Below are 19,383 nucleotides of genomic sequence, written 5' to 3' on the forward strand. Positions count from 1 at the left end.
TCATACCAGCATTACCACAAACATCAGTAACGTGTTATATAAGAATGGTATGGCACAACAATGTCTCTAGGTATGAGGAACTAGTCATATCTGTTATAATATTATACAACAATTGTGTCTTATTCTGTCACTGGCTACAACATCACAGTACAAGATGTGATGGCATTTAAATTGCTCACATAAAAAGCTGGACCTTGTTAGTTAAGGCATGTTGGTTGGAATTAGTAACTAGAGAACCTCACAGCTCCAGGTACTACAGTGTACATGTGAAGACAAAGCTAGGTGCTCTGTTGATGACTTTTCTCTCCATATCTGGGTTCCCTGCTTCTCTAACCTTTTAAGATACCCACCATTAAGAAAAATACATATGACTTCCTTAGCATGGAAGCTGGGAAAGAGAACACACTCACCTTCATCTTCAGACAACAAGATAAGCTTATTTCTAACTGTAACTTCGGAGTCAACTAGGCTTGTTCTGGGAATTATTAAAATGCTGTCAATCAATGGAAAGGCTTAACAAATCACAGAGGGAAAGATAGGGTTCTAAAGCATTGGCTTTTTAGTGATAGAATGCTTCACTATGAAGAACAAACCCAACATTATGTGAGCACCCCATGAAAACAAAGGCAAAGCAAGACCCAGTTTATAACTTCAAAAGCTTTGTTTATTAAGCTCATAACCACTGCCACTTCTATTTCAACAAGAACTTAACTGGGACCCTTGCATGGGGAAAGAATTCTCACCAAATCTGTCTATGTTACAGCAAAGTGGGTGGCTTTTTTCCTTTATTGCTTTCCTCTAAGTGTAAGTTTAAAACTAGTGTCTTCTCATTCTTTGATTGTTTTACAGCTCAGTATAGAGAGTATCTGAGCATCTTTAGCCAATTTGTCCAGTGTTTCAGCAGCTGAAATAATTATGGTGAATTATGGCAAAGCAATTCCTAAGAACACAGCCCACCTCCAGCCACTCAACCAGGCAGTTTCCCTAGCAGGTTGCTGGCATTTATATTCATTCACTCATTCATTTGTTCCTCTCTGTCTCTTTCCCTTCCTCCCTCCCACTATTTCTTCCTCATGCCTTTTTAGTACCTGAGATCGTTACCACAATCTCCCAAACTCTGAGATATTTTCTCTGGTAACTTTCTTCTCTTATATTAAGCTTCTCACTATAACACACTTTAATCTCTTAATTTAAGCACACAGACAGTGCTTGTCCTGCAGATGCTTCTCATTATTTGTTAAATGGAAAAAAATAAAGGATCAACTACTACTCATGCTATATAAACTTGTGATTGTTTTTGACAATGGTGAGCCATTTGTTGGATGAACTGAAGCTGTATTCAAGCCATACTTCTGGTGTCCTATCTTTTGAGTAAAACATTTGCTTAGAAGTGATAAAAATGTAAGCTGCCCTCCCACAGTTAATTCAACAAGGAACCTTATCTTGTTATGAGATAACTGAGTACAACATAACGAATTGTAAGGATGAAAAGCACAAGGCTGTTCATCCACAGAAACAATATGGTGATAAGAAAGACGGCAAAATTAAACCACTGCTATGATTTTTCTTTTCCAAAAGGCAAAGACATAATCTGAGAGTTTTCACCAATTATCTTATAATAAGCTAATATGTAATATGTCTTGAGAGTAGTGGATTGTCCTTCTAAAGGGTTATTTGGTTTAAAAATACATGAAATGTTGATTCAAAGATGGCAGCTGTCAATCCTGATAGTTGAATGTTTATGTGTGTGATCCTGCTGCACATAAGGCAGCTGCAACATTCCTTTGGAAGAACAGAAATGCAGATTCACACTTTATATAGTCCTTGAGGCTAAACACAAGCCCAAACTCATTACTTATAGCCAGTATTCTGTCAACATACATGTGCTCACCACAGTGTCAGAACGAAGCTGATTAGTCCTATGAAAATGCCATTTGCTGTCCTATTCTTCCCCCATGAAATTAAAAGCCCATTTGATGACTTCCATGAGCTTATTATTACCGTATCACTAATTCAATCATGAAAAGACCTTAATAAAATGTCTATCATCATTATTACAAATCATTGTTTCAGCAGAGAGTTTGACATCCTTTCGGTGATGTTCGTGAAAACATTGTCTACAACTAAGGTTATATTTAGGATAGTTTAAATTTCTAACAAGTATTTCTATTCAGGTTTTTGCATACATTATTTTAAATCATATGAAACTGCATTTTGTTGACTAAAAATAGTCAAATACCGACAATTTCATGTGACTGAACCAAACACTCGGAGTGGGTTTAGAAGGTACTTATCAGTAGAAAAGGAAAATAAATAGTTCTTGCTGCATGAAACTTACGAGCAAATTTGAAGGGAGGAAAATGTGATTCCCTAAGTAGCAGTCTTGCCAGGTTTGTCATTCTCCTTCCCAAAACAACTCTCAGGACTTCACCTGCTCATCAGGGGAATGTAAACTCTCTGTCTTGTATACTCCCCAGGTAGCAGAATTCAGCAAAGTTGCTAGTTCATGTATTTGCAGTGAAAATATTTGGTTGCAGTTAGTCTGGTATGGTGCAAAAAAATGATACATGTCCTCAGGCCAGAATGTTCTGCTGCAGGATTTTCCACACCAGTTCAACTCTCAGCAGGGGGCCTGCCTGAGTATTTCCTGGTATCTCTATGCTAGCTTCTAAAGTGTAATCATAACCATTCTGCTCCTGGGTTATTTGTCTCAAGGACTTTTGATATCAGCTTGAGTGTTGAAACAGTTTCCCTCTGGAGCAGAGTTATTTAATAGCTTCAAGTTCCTTTGTTGTATTTTCAAGTATACTTTGGCAATAAAGATAATACTATATTATCTTTCCTGTGTGAGACTGATTAATGGACAGACACGCCTTCAGGTTTCCCAACAGAGACATTTGGCTGGCACTTAATTATCCACACTGTGTTACCCAAGCCCTTGGAACCAATGGAAACACACATTTAGAAAATGGCTGATGGGACCTAAGGGTTTTGTTTATGGAATACCCCATCAGAAGATCTGGACTGGATATTAATGTTGAACATTAGTCACATCATGACCTCAGACACATTCCTTAGCCTGTCTCTAAAGTGAGAATATTAAAATAGGAGCTTCAAGTGTGTCTAATGCTTTAATGAGGCTCAACAGAGAAATGCATGACAAAGTACTTTAAAACCTCCAAAGCAAATTTGCAGAAAGGGCTATTCTTAATATTTCTGATGACAAAGATACTAGTTCATCTACTAACTTTCTTCATTTGTTTCTTGGGAGTCACATTTTAACTGGAAGTCTTTCAGACTTCCTTGGTAATGTTAAATAGAACTGATGAGATCCATAAAACCCTTTTTGACCTGTCATACCATCAGTGGCCTGTTTGCTCAGCAATTTAAAATTGATTTTAAGTATTACAAGATGATTGAAAGTTCAGAAGCTAAAATGCACAGCAGCTGAAAGCTAGACCCATATGTGATCATATCAAAGAAAGAGACAGTCCTGGGGTACTCCCAACAGGATACCACAAACAGGCAAATTTCTAGTTCTCCAAGGACATGTCATCTTATTTCAGATCAGATCCAATGATTATGTGGTTGTCATAAACCCTGGAAAAGTTAGTCAACTTTCTGTACCACTTTCTTCTTAATTGTAAAGTAAGATGATTCATTTATCCATGTTTTGCTTTCCACGGGTAATTGAAACAGTAGTCCAAAAACTTTACATCAAAAATCTCAGAAGCAATTCATAAGTTTCAAATTGTATGTTGATATTAGTTGTCACTGGCATGATAGAACTTATTATCCTGCTCTTTCCTGGTATCACACTGTGTTCCTGCCCATTAGTCACTAAGGAAACACCTCTTTCAAAGTCAGTGTGGCTGTGTCCACTGAGCTTATATTAAATGTGTCCTTACTGTAAATGAATAATGACCCAAGACACAAGAGTCATAGTATTGATAATTCCAGTACAGCATGCTGTTAGAATTGCTCTATCTTATTGTTTCGTGTTGTTGCTCTTACGCTGACTATTCATATATTACACTTTATTATAGATATGTGCCGATAATAAAAAAAAACATAGGGTGTTCAGTTTAACACATCCACTGGGAGTATTAAGATGACTCTGGTCCTCGTGCATATAAGCACAATGTATGAGATTGCTATATATGAGTTTATATTTATAAACCCTACAAATAACATCTGCCATAAAAGTCATATGCTGTAATTACTAGTGCTATTATCTTCCTGGCCTTGTGCTAACCTCACATCAGCACTTAAGACTGGCCCTCTTCTCTTCTTCCTGACAGTTCATTCTTTATGGAGATGAGATTATTTGCTTCACTTATTTCTTTGGTGTGGTTTTACAGTCCAGGACTGCCCTACAATCACCACACAAAATAATACTACATGGTCCTGCTTCTGGATGCTCCCTACTCTCCATCCAATACAGTCTTTCTAAGATGAGGGATGAACTATACTAACCATGGAACTTCTGTCATGTTACACAGCTTACATGGAAGCACCACTGTACACTATTAAGACCTTCACTCTAGCCATAAGAATGGGCTAGACACATATTGGCAGTTAACTTGTCTCTGCAGGTCCTGTTGCTACTTGCTGGCAGAGCTACATCAGCCTCATCAAGTGAGAGCATGCAGTACCAATGTGCCACCTCCCACAGTCCTTTACTTTCTCACAGGCTGGTACATGTTCTTACTTCCCCATTCCCTTTTGGTAAGTGGTGATACATTCAATTCCATAACTGCTCTCTTGGATATTGGTGTTATTTCCCCAAGATTCCACTCTTGTCAGCCACTTCCTCTGATCACCTTTATTTGCAAAGATACTATGTGAATTTAAAAATCACTAGTTATTTTCAACGATACCATATGAATTTAAAAATCACTTGTTATTTTCTATGTACATTATTTTTTAATATGTGCACATTAAAGAAAATCTAGGGACTAACAAAGACAAAGGAAGAATGCAACTCCCCTAATTTTATCTTTATTAGAAAGGTATATTTTGAAGCATAATAAATAAAATACCTTAAATGAATTATTTATAATATTTATGTGTATAATACTTGATAAACAAATTATTTCAAGTGCTCTATGTCTTACAGCTAAGGACGAAACCTTGTTTCTTAGAGGGTTTCAAACTCTTTAGTGCAAGGTGGCAATTTTGTGTTATATGCTGTTGACTAGTTCAATGATAGTCATTGTGACAATTATGTTTGAGGAAAGATACATGGAAACTCCATTTAATTATTTACTTTAATCTCTGTTTTTAACAAATAGGAATTGGTAATGTCCCCCTGCTTCTTCCTGATTGAACAACTTCAAGGTTCACTAGGAAGGGATAATTCTTCATTTCAATAGAAGCTCATACATGGAATCATACTATACCCATGACAGTATTACATCAAAGGAGAATCTCTAAAACATTTTTAATGTGCTGGATTTGTGTCTTCCTTCTCTACTAATTTTCAGTTTTCAGGATCAGCATAATATCAGGTAATGAAAAGAAAATGAAACATTCTGTCTTGCTCTATAAAATTCTTTCACATAAGAAATCAAAATAATATCAAAGCTACAAATATGGTTTTCCAAAAGAAGTATCTTCAAGAATGAATGATGGTGCCTCCAGAGATTTTTAAGTGAGATTGCCACATTTCAAAAGTAAACTCAAAGGGAATCTAAGTCCCATTGAGTTGTTCTACTGTGGAGTGGGAAGGCTTGTAGTAATAATGAAAGAAAATCACTTGTACATAACTAAAGGTCTGGATATGAGGAAGGTGAGGCAAAATCACCATGGAAATCATGAATATTCAATTACTATTTGAATAAATTAAAAGTAGTAACAATCCCAACCACAGGACAGGACACTTTACATATAAAGAAAAACTATTGATTACCATTTTGGTTTTAGGATCCCCAAAGTCCATGGTCCTCAACATCATTAATGCAATTCCTCTCTCCTTCACCTCTTCAACTGTCAATAACCTAGTAGAGTCCAGGTTATTTAGCCAGCTCTAAACCACCCAGAGTCTGTTCACTAAATCCTAATAAATTTCCTAAGAACAATGTTCTATTGTCTTTCATCCATTACAAATTACCAATATTCCTTTCTTAAGTAGCTGGTCATTTGTTCTTCAGTGACTAAGAAAGCTGGAATCGTCTGAACAACAAGCCAATAGAGACTTCAGAATCAGAGTCACCAGGAGCACAAGCTTAAAACATGCTTCCCAAATTCCTGTCATATGTACTAAATAAGAGGCTCCACCCCCTGAAAAAAATGGGGGGAAGTGGTTTACAAATGAATCCAACTTCTCATTGGAGTCTCCAGGTGCCAGCCCATGGAGACAGTTCTCAGTTGCTTCTGGAGCAACTGCTTTCCACAGATATAGCCCTCTTTGTAGGATAGTAAAATAACTCTTGGCATCACAGTGGGGAGGCATGTCTGCATATGGGTGCCCATTAGAGCTTGCTCCTGTGGCTGGACTCACAAACTAATGGAGACTCCCTGTGGTCCGCTGCTTCATACCCTGCAACTCCTATTACTAAATTCCAGATCACTCTTTCTGACCAGAAGAAAGCAAATTCCTGCTGAGTCCTCTCAGCACTGATGATACAAAATTACTTTTCTAAAATTAAACTCTAAAGGCTTTTTCTCAATACCTCCTGTGGTTTTCAGCTTGTATAACAACACAGGGGTTAGCCAACCTCCCTCCCCTGTGGTCTTCCATCTCCTTCCTATGCCATGCCCTAATACTTGATGTACCAGCATTATCACAGCTCACAGTGAGCTTCTCTGCTCCCTTGGGGCTCAAGCCCAGCATGCAGAGTTAATCTCTTTCTTGGTAGTAGTTGAACCTGGTTATCTTGGGAATTTAGTGCAACCCTGAAGCTCCCTCACAGTAAAGCCACATGGTAAACATCTTTTGATCTCTTGAAAACCATGTGGAGTATGCTGAGAAAAACCAGGGATGCTGGGGCAACCAAATCCAAATCAACAAACAGGCTTGACACAGCCAAGATGAGAGAGGTCACCTGACAATGGTGTATTACCTTCTTAAAATGGTATATTACAAGGTCTTGAGGAATTAGCATGTATCCAAATGTCTCCTACATCATTGGATTGGACATTGGTAATGAGAAGACGATGTTCTATTTATATTCTATTCTTAAACCTAAAAAAAGTATTATATTAGTGTATCACACTTAAGATGTGTTTATTTCATCATGCCTTTTTCATTGATGAACTTTAAAACAATCTTTTTTCTTACTTATGACTTCATTTTATACTTCAAGATATTACCAAGTTCTGAATAAAACTGATTATTCTATGCTTAGTCAAAAACACATATTTCAGATTGCTGTGAATATGTAGACACTGTTACTCCAAATGAAAAGTTATGTAAAAGTATAATCTAATGATTGAATATAAACAATGTATATGAAATTAAATATGAGGTGCAAGAGACAGCTGTTTCCTCCATGGTATTCTTCCCCCAAATTCAGAAGGTCAATTTAATTATAAGACATCAGGCAGGTCCAAAATGAATAATAGTCTATGAAGTATCTTTTCAAACAGGTATTAAAATCTTTTAGAACTATTGCAGATCAGAGGTTTTGAAGCAGATACAAGTCTAAATCCAATGTTGTCCCCTAAATTGAATCCCAGATGAGAAAAACAGACACTAATGGAAAAATTAACAATATCCAAACAGTCAGTACTTTGGTGCAGAATGCTGGACTAATGAAAGTTGACTGTTTATCTTTGGCAAATGCCTTGTACAAGACATTAGCTATAGCAGCATCAGTGTAAAACTATGTCTTGATTCTCTGTATCTCATAATTATGTAAATATAACACAATTCCAAAATTTAAAAGTGATGATTTTGATGCTCTCTCCACTAGGTTAGATAACCAAGACGAACATTTCCAATGACAAACACCAACCAAATCACATAAAGCACACACAGGAACATCTGTTTAGAGCCATTGGGAACTACCAAAAAGATGAAAAATAATGTCTAGAGAGCTACTGGTGCATGGTGGCATGTCCAGTCCTGTGGGCATGTTCCCATCCTGAAGATATAGCTGAGAAGATGAAGAAATGCTTTGACGGCCCTGTTTAAGAAGGAGGCAAAAGTTGGATTCTGAAACTTGAAGGACTCAGGACTCAGTAAATTCCGTGCATGTTGGCTTGGACTCCAAAGACAGGATGCCCGGGAATGAGTGTAAGTGGAATGAAAGCAGCTGTCACCAGGTTCTGCCAAGGCTTTATTCATCCGAGTGTCCCAGGAATCTAAATCCTTAAATTGTTTAAAGAGGATCCAGATTGCTGTGTGGGGTGGTCAGAAGCATCAGAAAACCCTCACTGGAAAATCATATCCCAGCCCTTCAATTATTTCCACAAATACTTTTCAAATATAATTTTGTTATGCAAAGTAACAACATAAAAAAGAACCATCCAGTAATTGGGCAACAAAATATATCCACAAAGGCCTGGCACTGAGTTATCAAACAAAATTTCAGTAAGTATAATGTTGTACTCCAGGAAATATAGACACAATATTGACCTATTCAACACAAATTATATTATTAAATTAATATTTTATTTTTAAATATTTGTATGTTTATGGCCATATCAGTATGGGTCTGAATAGAAGCCAGAGAGCATCAGATCCCCTGAAGGTGGAGTTACACTCAGCTGTGAGCCTGCCCCAGGTGCTGTGAATTGAACTCAGATCCTCTTCAAGAACAGTATGTTCTCTTAACCACTAATACATCTTTCCAGGCACCAAATAATAAATGTAAAATTCCAATAGAAACTCTAAAAACTTCTACTTGGAAATGAGTCAGAGAAATTGTAGAAATTAAAAATTATTGTAAACAAAGATATATTTCTATAAGCAGTTTCAATAGTTTCTAACCTAGCTTTGGGCAGAATTTAATATATTAAAAATATACCATAATAGGGATTTATGTAAATATACAAAAGGGGAAATGAACAAAGATTATAGACTACGCAAATGAAAGACATAAGTGTAAGGCACTTAGTGACAAATATGTACTAATTTTTTTTAATTGAAATTGTAGAGGAAGTACTGAAAGAAATAATATATGTGGAAATACTTGCAGAATCATGTCTGCCTTCTCTTAATCTATTATTTTTTCTAGAAGGTAGCATACTGCACAAAGCAAACTCCATAAAATGAGAAGAAAGTCTAAGAGAAGTTTATTCTTTAATTCTATCCTTCTAGTGTGGTATTTTAATATCTCTGTCCCTTACTTCAAATTTGTCCCTTGAAGAAACAAATAGACTTGGGGAAATGCATCACAGGAAAATCTGTTTTACCTGTCTACTTGAAGGGAACTAATGTGGAAAATGTGAGGTTAATAGCCAGTAGTAGTGAGATAATGTGGGATATATTAAAAGTATAGTATATATTTAAATAGCAATGTCTCTATAAACCACCCACAAAGAACTAGAAATGAAACAAAACAAATGAGCAAAGATTTTTTTTTCTGTTGCCAGGCTGAATAGATCTAAATGTCCAAAAACCATCTATAATGAATAAGGAGGAGCTAGTAACATAACTTCACATTACATAGCTACCTAGTTGTACTTTATATTGCTCAAACAGCTCCTGAATTGGAGCATTTCTTAAATGGTAAAGAATTAGACAATCATTAGTCCTAGGTAAAAACTGGAAGAGGAAAAAAAACAATAAAATTCAACTCACATACATATATTCTCTCTGCATGCCCTACTTCTCTTATAAACAAACTGTCCTTGAATTAGCTGTCTCTGGGCACAAAGGTTGAACAGCTGTTTGACTTGGTGCATTTGACTCCTTGTTCTTTCTCAGATTGAGATCTTTGTTGTATACACCATTTTAGAATGGGTTATTTTTGAGCATGCAAGTTGAGTTAGAATAAGGATACTGTTTTGAATTTGTAGAATTAAATTGCCAAGAAGAAGTCTGGTAGATACATTGGAACTGTAACTTCTTCTCCAGAAGTATTTAGAGGTTGACTATGGTGGAGGTAATAGAATGGGAGTGTGGCTTTCTGGAAGTGTTTGTAGAAGATGATATGATCCTTGGGTACCAGACTGGAGAGAGAATGTCAGACAGGGGTACAAACTGTATCTCACATAGGAATGATGTTTCTGCTTTAACCTTGTGATGCTGAGATATGTATTCAACAAAAATGTACTTGCGATCTGGATCTTTTCCCAGGCTAACAGTGTGCAGTACAATTCCTTCCCATGAAGCCCAGTAGCCTTAGCTACAGCTCTCTGTCAGCTCCACATCACACCAAGAGACAGTGAGTACTCAAAGAGTACTCTGCAGCATGCTGGGATGTTGGTCATTGAGCTTTCCCAATTCATGTCAACGAATCACAACCTGGGTCACCTGCTCTCACACACCCACACTGATTTTAGTCTCAGTTGAGTGTCATCAAATTGCATGAAATTTGTTCAAGCCAGGCTGATGGAAGTTTTCAGAGTATATGTAAGGCATGCTTACCAAAAATATGGTTACAAAAAGTTGTGCGTAAGGTAGGTTACAGAAAGCTGTGGTGTCCACTAGTTTGGTGCATTAAATGCATTTTAGCCACTCGATGTTTTCATCTTGTGATGGATGTTTCAAGATATAAGCCCCCAGGGAGCTTTAAGTTCAAATATTCATTTGATCATTCTCAAATGGATTAAGAACACACAGCTAGCATCATGGAAGTCATAGCTTGGCTCCCTGGCTTAAAACTAATGAATAAAAACTAGAATATTATCTCCAGTACCGAAAAGAAAAACACACTACAAGGCAACTGAACACTCTTGAGTTATGTATGTTTGCATATATCTGAGAATTTAGCACCTGATCATAAGCTTTCAGGAAAACTTTACCAATGGGATAATATCACACTATGGGCCTCTATGATGACAGCAGAAATGCATACAATATGTTAATGAGAAGGGAATAAGAGGAAGGATGCAGAGGTCATGAGGGAGCAGAAAGGTTGAGCCAGGTGTAAATTAGAAGAAAGGATATGCGATAGGTAGGATTTTAGTTGGGGGGTGGTAGGGGAGGAAGGGATGGAGGAGGGAAATGGGATTGTCATGTAATTCAATCTTGTTTGTAATTCAAATAAAAGAATGTTAAAGAAATAATATGTGATATGGTTTCATTTTGTATGGGTTATGTTTTTTTTTCTTTTTTCCTTTCTTTTTTTTTCAATTCCCCTCCTTTGTCTCTAGCCGCCAACTAGGTGTGTACACTGTGGAGCTTTCTTTGGGTCTCCAGTCTTACTCCTCTAGTCACTAGCAATTGTCATCGTCAGGAAAATCTCAAATGTAAAATTAATCTCTGGCTCCCCATCTCAAACTCATTTTCTCATCTCTGATGTTTATTGGACAATGGAGACACATGAAGGTGGTTAACATTCTAATCACCTTGGGTTTTCTTCTTGATTTAATAATGCATTTAAATCTACTTCTGCTAAGTTCCATTTAAAACCTTCCTGGCATTAATTACTGTTATGCTCATGTCTTTCTGACAGAGGTTATTGTACCATATTCAGTATGCTTTAGTGGTGTTTCTTCATCTTACCTCTCCATTTTCTAAAGGGTGGATCTTGGAATAAAATGAAGTGCAGATGACCTCATCGTCTTTGGCATAGGATGGTGGTCCAGTGCGGGGATAGATATTGTAGAGAGTCAGGCACTCTGTGTCTGTCACTGCATGATACTGCCAGGGTTTATACTCCACATCATCTAGGGAACGTTCCAAAATCCAGTTTCCAGGCCGAGGGGAGTTGGCTGCTTTCACGATCACATAGGCAATCTGGAATACCTGAAGATGAGTGACAACAGCACAGGTTTGAGTTCCAAATGTTCTTTCTTAATTTTGCCAAATAGAAAGGTGGCCACTATCTAAGAGTTCATCTCAGATTTTCTTTTATAACTCAATTGTGTTCTACAGAAATGATTTTAGTATTGCCTGCTCATATTTAATACTTTCTTGCTGAGACAAGCTATTTCATTTTGACAACCATGACTCTGAAGGCAATGAGTTAAGACTAGACTTGAGTTCCCTAACAACTTACTAGCATTGTTTCACCTAGTTTTTAAAGTTCTCTTACAGCATCAACAAGCAAAACACTTACTGCATCCTGGTTTTCTCACCTCATATTAGAGGCAAGAAAATATGTGCTAAAAATAAAGCAAGCTTATTTAAATCCACTTAATCCTCAAAAACGGTTGACCTCATGTATGACATCAAAAACAGCATAGCACTTAGGGACACATTCTTGTACTCAAATTGTGGGTCCAGCATTTGTGCAAACTGCCTTTAGCTTCCTTTTCTATGAGTTAAGATCAAGCATAACCACATCCCCAAGACAACAATGGATTAAATGGGATAATATACACAGAGTAGACTACCTGGAAAAAACACTAGCCGTAGATACACAATAAATTTGGATTCCTTTACATCCATACATAGAAGACACAGAATAGAAATCCCGGTGACATGTGCACAAGTGATTAAAACTGTAACATAATAAATGAGGTGTTTTTGTGCTTTCTCTTTATGAGAAGTGAATATCTAAAATCAGAGAAGGAAGAGACATCATTTATATAATTGGACAGAGTAAACCCAGGGGACAGAGGACAGGGGAAGCAGTAACCTTTTCAAATCTGCATACAATTTGATGACCAAGGAGGTAGGGAGGGAGAAAGAGAGAGAGGGAGAGACAGAGACCGAGCTAAATGTTTGTGAGAATATATATGCTTGAAGTGCAATAAGAAAGTCTCCAAGAATCATGTCCACATATTATAAAGTGACATTTTTGTTTGCTGTTCTAGGCAGAAATATAGATGCAACCTAGATAAAAAATACCATCTCTGTAGAATGGAAATGATAAACCATGAAAAGTAACAATAAAGCAATATAATAATTTCTAGACTGGTAAATCCTATACCATATAGGGATTTTTTGAGAGCTTCAAAGTCACTAGTGGGCATGAACCAGGTGACAGTTCTATCCAACAGTGTGAGTAAAGTCCCTCCAGTGTTATAGTGGAAATCCTGGAAGCAATATTCTAGAGAAACTGTATCAACCATTAGAGCTCCATGAATTCATGTGTTGTACCTATGATAGTCTTTCAAATAACAAATTTTAAAATATGAAAACTTGATATAAAAGGGGCAATATAGGTCACAGCTGTTTCTGGAAGATGTTTTCTGAAAGGTGGGCCTACCATGGGTAGTGAGAAGAACACACAATCCTTCAAATGACTGAAATTAGAGCTGGTGTTTACTGGTTAGACAAAGTTGTAGGAAAGCTGCTGGCTAAAACTCTGAATTCCTTCTGTTGGTAATCACTGCTGTCCAATCATTTAAATGATTTAAATGTCATGTCTTGGTTGAGGCAAACAAAGTAAACTGAGTAAGATAATGAAGAGTCGGGTTTCTAATCTATTCAGAAAGAGCTTGTGCCATTTTATTCTCATTAGTGCCATATAAGTGGGAAATATTTATGAGTTTTCTCCTGTGTGTCTGTTTGTGTGTGTGTGTGTGTGTGTGTGTGTGTGTGAGAGAGAGAGAGAGAGAGAGAGAGAGAGAGAGAGAGAGAGAGAGGGAGAGGAGTTCCACAGGCCCAACAGGTTGGGAATTTTCCTCGACCATTCTCTACCACATTCATTGAGGCACAATCTCTCACTGAACCCAGAGCCTGACAATATGGCTAATCTGGTGAACCATTCTGCTCTAGGATTGTCCTGTATTTGCCTTCTAAGTGCTGGAATTATAACTATACTACCAATCCCATGCGGGTTTTAGATGGGTACTGGGGATTTGAACTGCAGTCCTCACAATTGCACACAAGAGTGTTGATCACTAAACTATCTCTGCAGCCCTCAAGTTTACATTTCTGTAATTTTGGATACATACATGCCTATGTGTGTACATACAAATATTTGGAAATGCTGACATGTTTGAGATAAGACTATTCATGCCATGTTAAAGCCATTTATTTTAAGGATGAGGAATCAAAGAGAGGTGGAACATGCGGCCTCTTTCTCCATTCCAGTATGTTACTTGTATTAACACAAATGTCTTACTTTCCAACAAAATTATTATTGTTATTACTATTTTGTGGTTGTGCAACTTAGACCCAGAGTCTCACACACACACCATGAGAACACACTCCCCTGGAGCTGAGTCTGTAATCCTAGTTCCTTTTGTTCCAAGTGGCCCTGGCTAGCCCAGAATTTGTAATTCTTCTGCCTCAACCTGAGTGTAGGGACTGTAGTTAGTGCTGGCTTCCTATGAGCTTGGTGGATCAAACTTCATTATCTGTAGTATTTTCTATTTCTGAAATTTTCCATGTTGGACTTAAGGAATTATCTCCATTTAAAGTAGATTCTATTCAACAACCCATCACATGAATTCCTTATTGAGGAATGCATCAACTGATCCCTTGTAAAGAATGTACAGGGAGACTGGCCTCTAACACACAGCTATCGTCTCTTCTTCATTATCTGTAATCTTGAAGCAACTTTGGCTGGCCTGAAAATGGTAAGAAAAGAGAACAACTAAATCATGACTCAAAAATGCTGTCATTTACTAAAACATTTTAGATAGAGAGCATTCAGCATTTATGACGTGTAGCTGAATAATCAAAGTCATTGAAACATCTATGTTCCTGTTTTTAGTTTAGCTCTGGCCATCTCTCTTTGTAAGAGCCTGCATCCTAGCCAACACCAAGGCATACATGACTTGGAAAAAGCAAGCCATACATTTCTCTGCTGTTTATCTTAGTCAGCTTTGATAGTCTAAGAAAAGTAAATAAACTATTTAACATTCCACTTCCTAGTTTTTTTCCAAAGACAATGCAAGGAAGAGACAGTGAGATAATGAACAAAACATGCTGGGTACTAGGAAAAGAGTATCTGCTGCATGTATATTTAAGTTGGTATCTTTCCTTTCAGAAAAAAAATGTGCAAAGATTTTTTGTAAGATATACAGAAATAAAAGATAATGGAACATATTAGAGATCACAGTTAGTCCATAAGAAAAATAAGGATATACTGAGGTTATAGATAAGGAACTTTGTTTAGCAAGAGGCTCAGCAAGCAGATAGAGGAACAGGCCAACTTCTCTTGGGGATGTGATATGGATTTATGATTCCAGAGCATCTGTGTTGGCTCTGAAATAATAGATGAAAACTTTTTAAACAAAGTATCTCAGAGCCTCATTCTATAATTCAATATAACAGCCAGTATTAAGTGCTATGAAAAGCAGTCACTGCCTTTTAAAATATCAAAAGAGTGCCATTTCAAAACAATACCATTCTTTCATTTGTTTTCTATGGATTCTTCTACATCCCATGCAACATTAATTAAATATGTTGGCATGTATTATTGTGAATAAACTTCTTAAAGTGCTGTAAATAGCATTATTGAAAAAGACAATGAATAGAAGCATTCTTTGAGGGCTTGAGAGAGTGAATGTGAAAATTTCTAAGAGTTTTCCAAGTACTCCACATTTTCAAAGCCTGGAACAGAATAGCTCTTTAATGTTGTCTATGCTGTTTTTATTAACTGTCTCCTGTGTTTTATATATAAATACTCTGTGGAATCAGCAATGTTAATACCTTATTCTAGATGAATAAAGACCCAATCTGTTACAGTGTTCAGCAAGGAAAGCAAATATCCCACTACAAGAACCACTAAGACCCCTAGGCTTCAATGACCATATCAATGTGATATGCAAATGGGTTTTTGTTTATTTGTTTGTTGGTTGGTTGTATGGGGAGGCGGCTTGGGTTTTGGTGAGAGGGTATTTTAAAAAACTTAGTTTCTGCAAAAAAATCCAAAATAATTTTTAAAATAATACCAAATATCTGGAATGTTACTGTAACAAAGGGAACTTTCTATTTCCTATTACTCTTGCTGCTCATTCACACATGTAACAGACAATCATGTAATTACTTCATTTAATGCAGTGTTGAACTAGATGTTTCTTCTCCAGTAAATGGAGGATTTAGAATGCAGTTTCATTTAGCATGTAATTGGAGAAAAGGGTCTATCAGTCCAAGGATAATTAAAACACACAATAAGCATTACAGAAAGATACCTTTCCATGCCATTGCTAAAATAATGTGATACTGTACAATGCTGCCTCAAGCCAGTAACCTTGGAGCTTAGAGTACTCTGGGTGCTGGCCTGGTGCTGATTATCTTAGCTCACTTACAAATGATGAGGTAGGGGAGGTATTCAGAACCAACTGTAATGTATGCATTGTTGACTGCTTTCTGTAAGATTGACTTCTAGAACATTTAGGATTCTCCTTTCTCCTGGGACCTCAGTCTTCAGAAGGATGTTACCAAAAACTGCTGTGTTTTGGATATTCTAGAAATTTTGAGTGTCACTGGTATAAAGTTGAAAGAATCATGACAAAGGCTGGAAAGATGACTCAACAGTTAAGAGTGCGGTTGTGTCAACAAGACAAAATGGCAACCTGCAAAATGGGAAGAGATCTTCACTAACCCCACATCTGACAGAGGGCTGATCTCCAAAATATACAAAGAACTCAAGAAACTTGACAACAAAATACCAAATAAGTCAATTAAAAAATGGGGTACAGAGCTAAACAAGGAATTCTCAACAGAGGAATCTCAAATGCCTGAAAGATACTTAAGAAAGTGCTCAACACCCTTGGCTATCAGGGAAATACAAATCAAAACAACTCTGAGATACCATCTTACACCTGTCAGAATGGCTAAGATCAAAAACACTATTGAAAGCTTATCCTGGAGAGGATGTGGAGTAAAGAGAACACTCCTCCATTGCTGGTGGGAGTATAAACCTGTACAGCCACTTTGGAAATCAGTGTGGTACTTTCAATCTACCTCAAGACCCAGCAATACCACCCTTGGGCATATATATACCCAAATGATACATACTAATATATCAAAGATATTTGCTCAACTATTGTTCATAGCAGCATTATTTGTAATAGCTAGAACCTGGAAACAACATAGATATCCCTCAACCAAAGAATGAATAAAGAAAATGTGATACATTTACACAATGGAGTATTACTCAGGGGTAAAGAAAAACAATGGCATAATGATATTTGCAGGCAAATGGATGGAACTAGGGAAAAAAACATCCTGAGTGAGGTAACCCAGACACAGAAAGACAAAGTATTTACTCACTCATAAGTGGATCTTAGACATAAAAGCAAAGGATAAACAGCCTACAGCCCACAACCCCAGAGAAACCAGGAAACAAGGAGGACCCTAAGAGAGACATGCATGGATTCCCCCCCCTGGAAAGGGAAATAGACAAGATACCTTAAGTAAATTGGGAGCATGGGTTGCAAGGGAGGGAGAGGGTAGTATTGGAAGGGGTAGGGTCTCGTAGCAGAGTGGGGAGGAGAAGATGAGGGATCAGTACAGTCGACTTGGGGATGGACAAGGAAGGAGAGAAAGGAAAGAGATACCTTGATAGAGGGAGCTATTATGTGGTTAACAAGAAACCTGCCACTAGGGAAATTCCCAGGAATCCACCAGCTAAGAATTCTTGGCCCTAGCTAAGAATCTAAGAAATAGTGGATAGCATACGTTAAATGCCCTTACCCTGTAATCAAATTGATGACTACCTTAATTGTCATCATAGAGCCTTCATCCAGTAACTGATAGAAGCAGATGCAGAGATCCACAGCTAAGCTCTGGGCAGAACTCCTGGAGTCCAGTCAAAGAGAGGGAGGAGCAATAATAAGAGCAAATGGGGCAAGACCATGATCAGAAACTCAAAAAAAAAAAAAAACAGATGACCCTACCAGGTGGGAGCTCATGGACTCCAGACTGACAACCAGAAAAGTTGCATAAGACTAAACTAGGCCCTCTGAATTTAGGTGACAGTTGAGTGGCTTGGGCAGTTTATGGGGCCACCAGCAGTGGAACCAGTGTATCCCTAGTGCATGAACTGGCTTTTTGGAGCCCATTTCCTATGGAGATATACCTTGCTCAGCCTAGATAAAGCAGGGAGGGCCTTGGTCCTGCCCAACAAACTTTGTTGATTGCCCATGGGAAGTCTCACCCTCTCTGAGGAAATGATAGCAGATGAGATAGGGAGAAGGTGGAAGAAGTAGACCGACAGGAGGGAGAGGGAACTGGGATTCATATGTAAAATAAGATTGTTTTAAATATTCATACAAAATATTAGTTTATGGTTTAAAAAAGTGCCTGTTGGGCAATCAGAACCAGAGTTTTCATCCTAGTACTCACCTAACAACCAAGGCATCATGCAAATCCTGTAATAAGAGTTTGATATCCACTTTTGATCTCCACATACACTCTCACATAGACACCAAACACACACACACACACACACACACACACACACACACACACACACACACACACACACGTTACAAAAGGTTCTTTGTCCCGGCAGGGTCCCGCCGCCCTTGAGCTCCCAAATAAACATATAAATGCTATATTAATTATGAAGCTGTTGGCCAATGACTAGGGATTCTTATTGGCTAGCTCTATCTTAATTATTAACCCATTTATATTAATCTATGTATTTCCACATGGTCTTAGCTTACCAGAGAAGGGTCCAGATCTCTTACTCCTTCTTCTGCTTCATGGTAACTGACCTCTGCCTCCCCTTCCCAGAATTCCCCTCATCTCCTAGCCCCACGTATCTTCCTTCCTGGTCAAACAGTGTTTGATTCATCAACCAATAAGGGAAACATATACAGAATAGCATCTCCCATCACACACACACACACACACACACACACACACACACACACACACACACACACACGCTCACAAATGAATAAGTGTGTTCATTTTTTTCTAAAAAGAGTCGAGATGAATATGACTCTTTATTAGTCGAACAAGGTCTTTTCTTCAAGTGCTTCAAAAAATGACTAATAAATTGATAAAGGCCAGTGGCTGTAAGCAGCAGTGCAGTTCCTTCAGGGAGGATTTGACCCAACTTACTCTCTTGTGAATTTTCTTTCCTTGTTGCTTATGAGACTAGCAGGTGCCTGTCTGATTTCTGTCCTTTTGTGCACTGCTTCCTTCTCTGCACTGCTGTCAGTTTGGGAACTATAGCCAACAATTGCCAGCAGGAATCTCTGCAATATCCTAATATCTGCTTTTGTCCATGCTATGAATTTTAACATTCCTAGCAGCTGTGACCTAGGCTCCACATTACAAAAACTATCTTTTCAAAGCTCATTTGTATTCTTTGCTTTAAAATGGTGCATGAGCCAAATTGTGCTTTTGGTTTCTCTGTGTAGATTTGGAGCCTATCTGGCACTCACTCTGGAGACCAGGCTGGCCACGAACTC

General features: G+C 37.7%; 1 protein-coding gene across 4 annotated transcripts in view; it reads right to left on the reverse strand.

Moving 5' to 3' along the window:
• The window catches only part of LOC100771923 (laminin subunit alpha-2), a 541,373-nt gene that overhangs the window by 367,109 nt on the left and 154,881 nt on the right, over positions 1-19,383 (reverse strand). For all 4 annotated transcript variants that reach the window (XM_035440328.1, XM_027402872.2, XM_027402871.2 and 1 more), the window contains exon 4: positions 11,618-11,860. In XM_035440328.1, the coding sequence (XP_035296219.1) occupies positions 11,618-11,860 (243 nt within the window). The remainder of the gene's footprint in view (positions 1-11,617; positions 11,861-19,383) is intronic.

This window comes from Cricetulus griseus, chromosome 2, assembly GCF_003668045.3.
Source record: "Cricetulus griseus strain 17A/GY chromosome 2, alternate assembly CriGri-PICRH-1.0, whole genome shotgun sequence".
Taxonomy (NCBI): domain Eukaryota; kingdom Metazoa; phylum Chordata; class Mammalia; order Rodentia; family Cricetidae; genus Cricetulus; species Cricetulus griseus.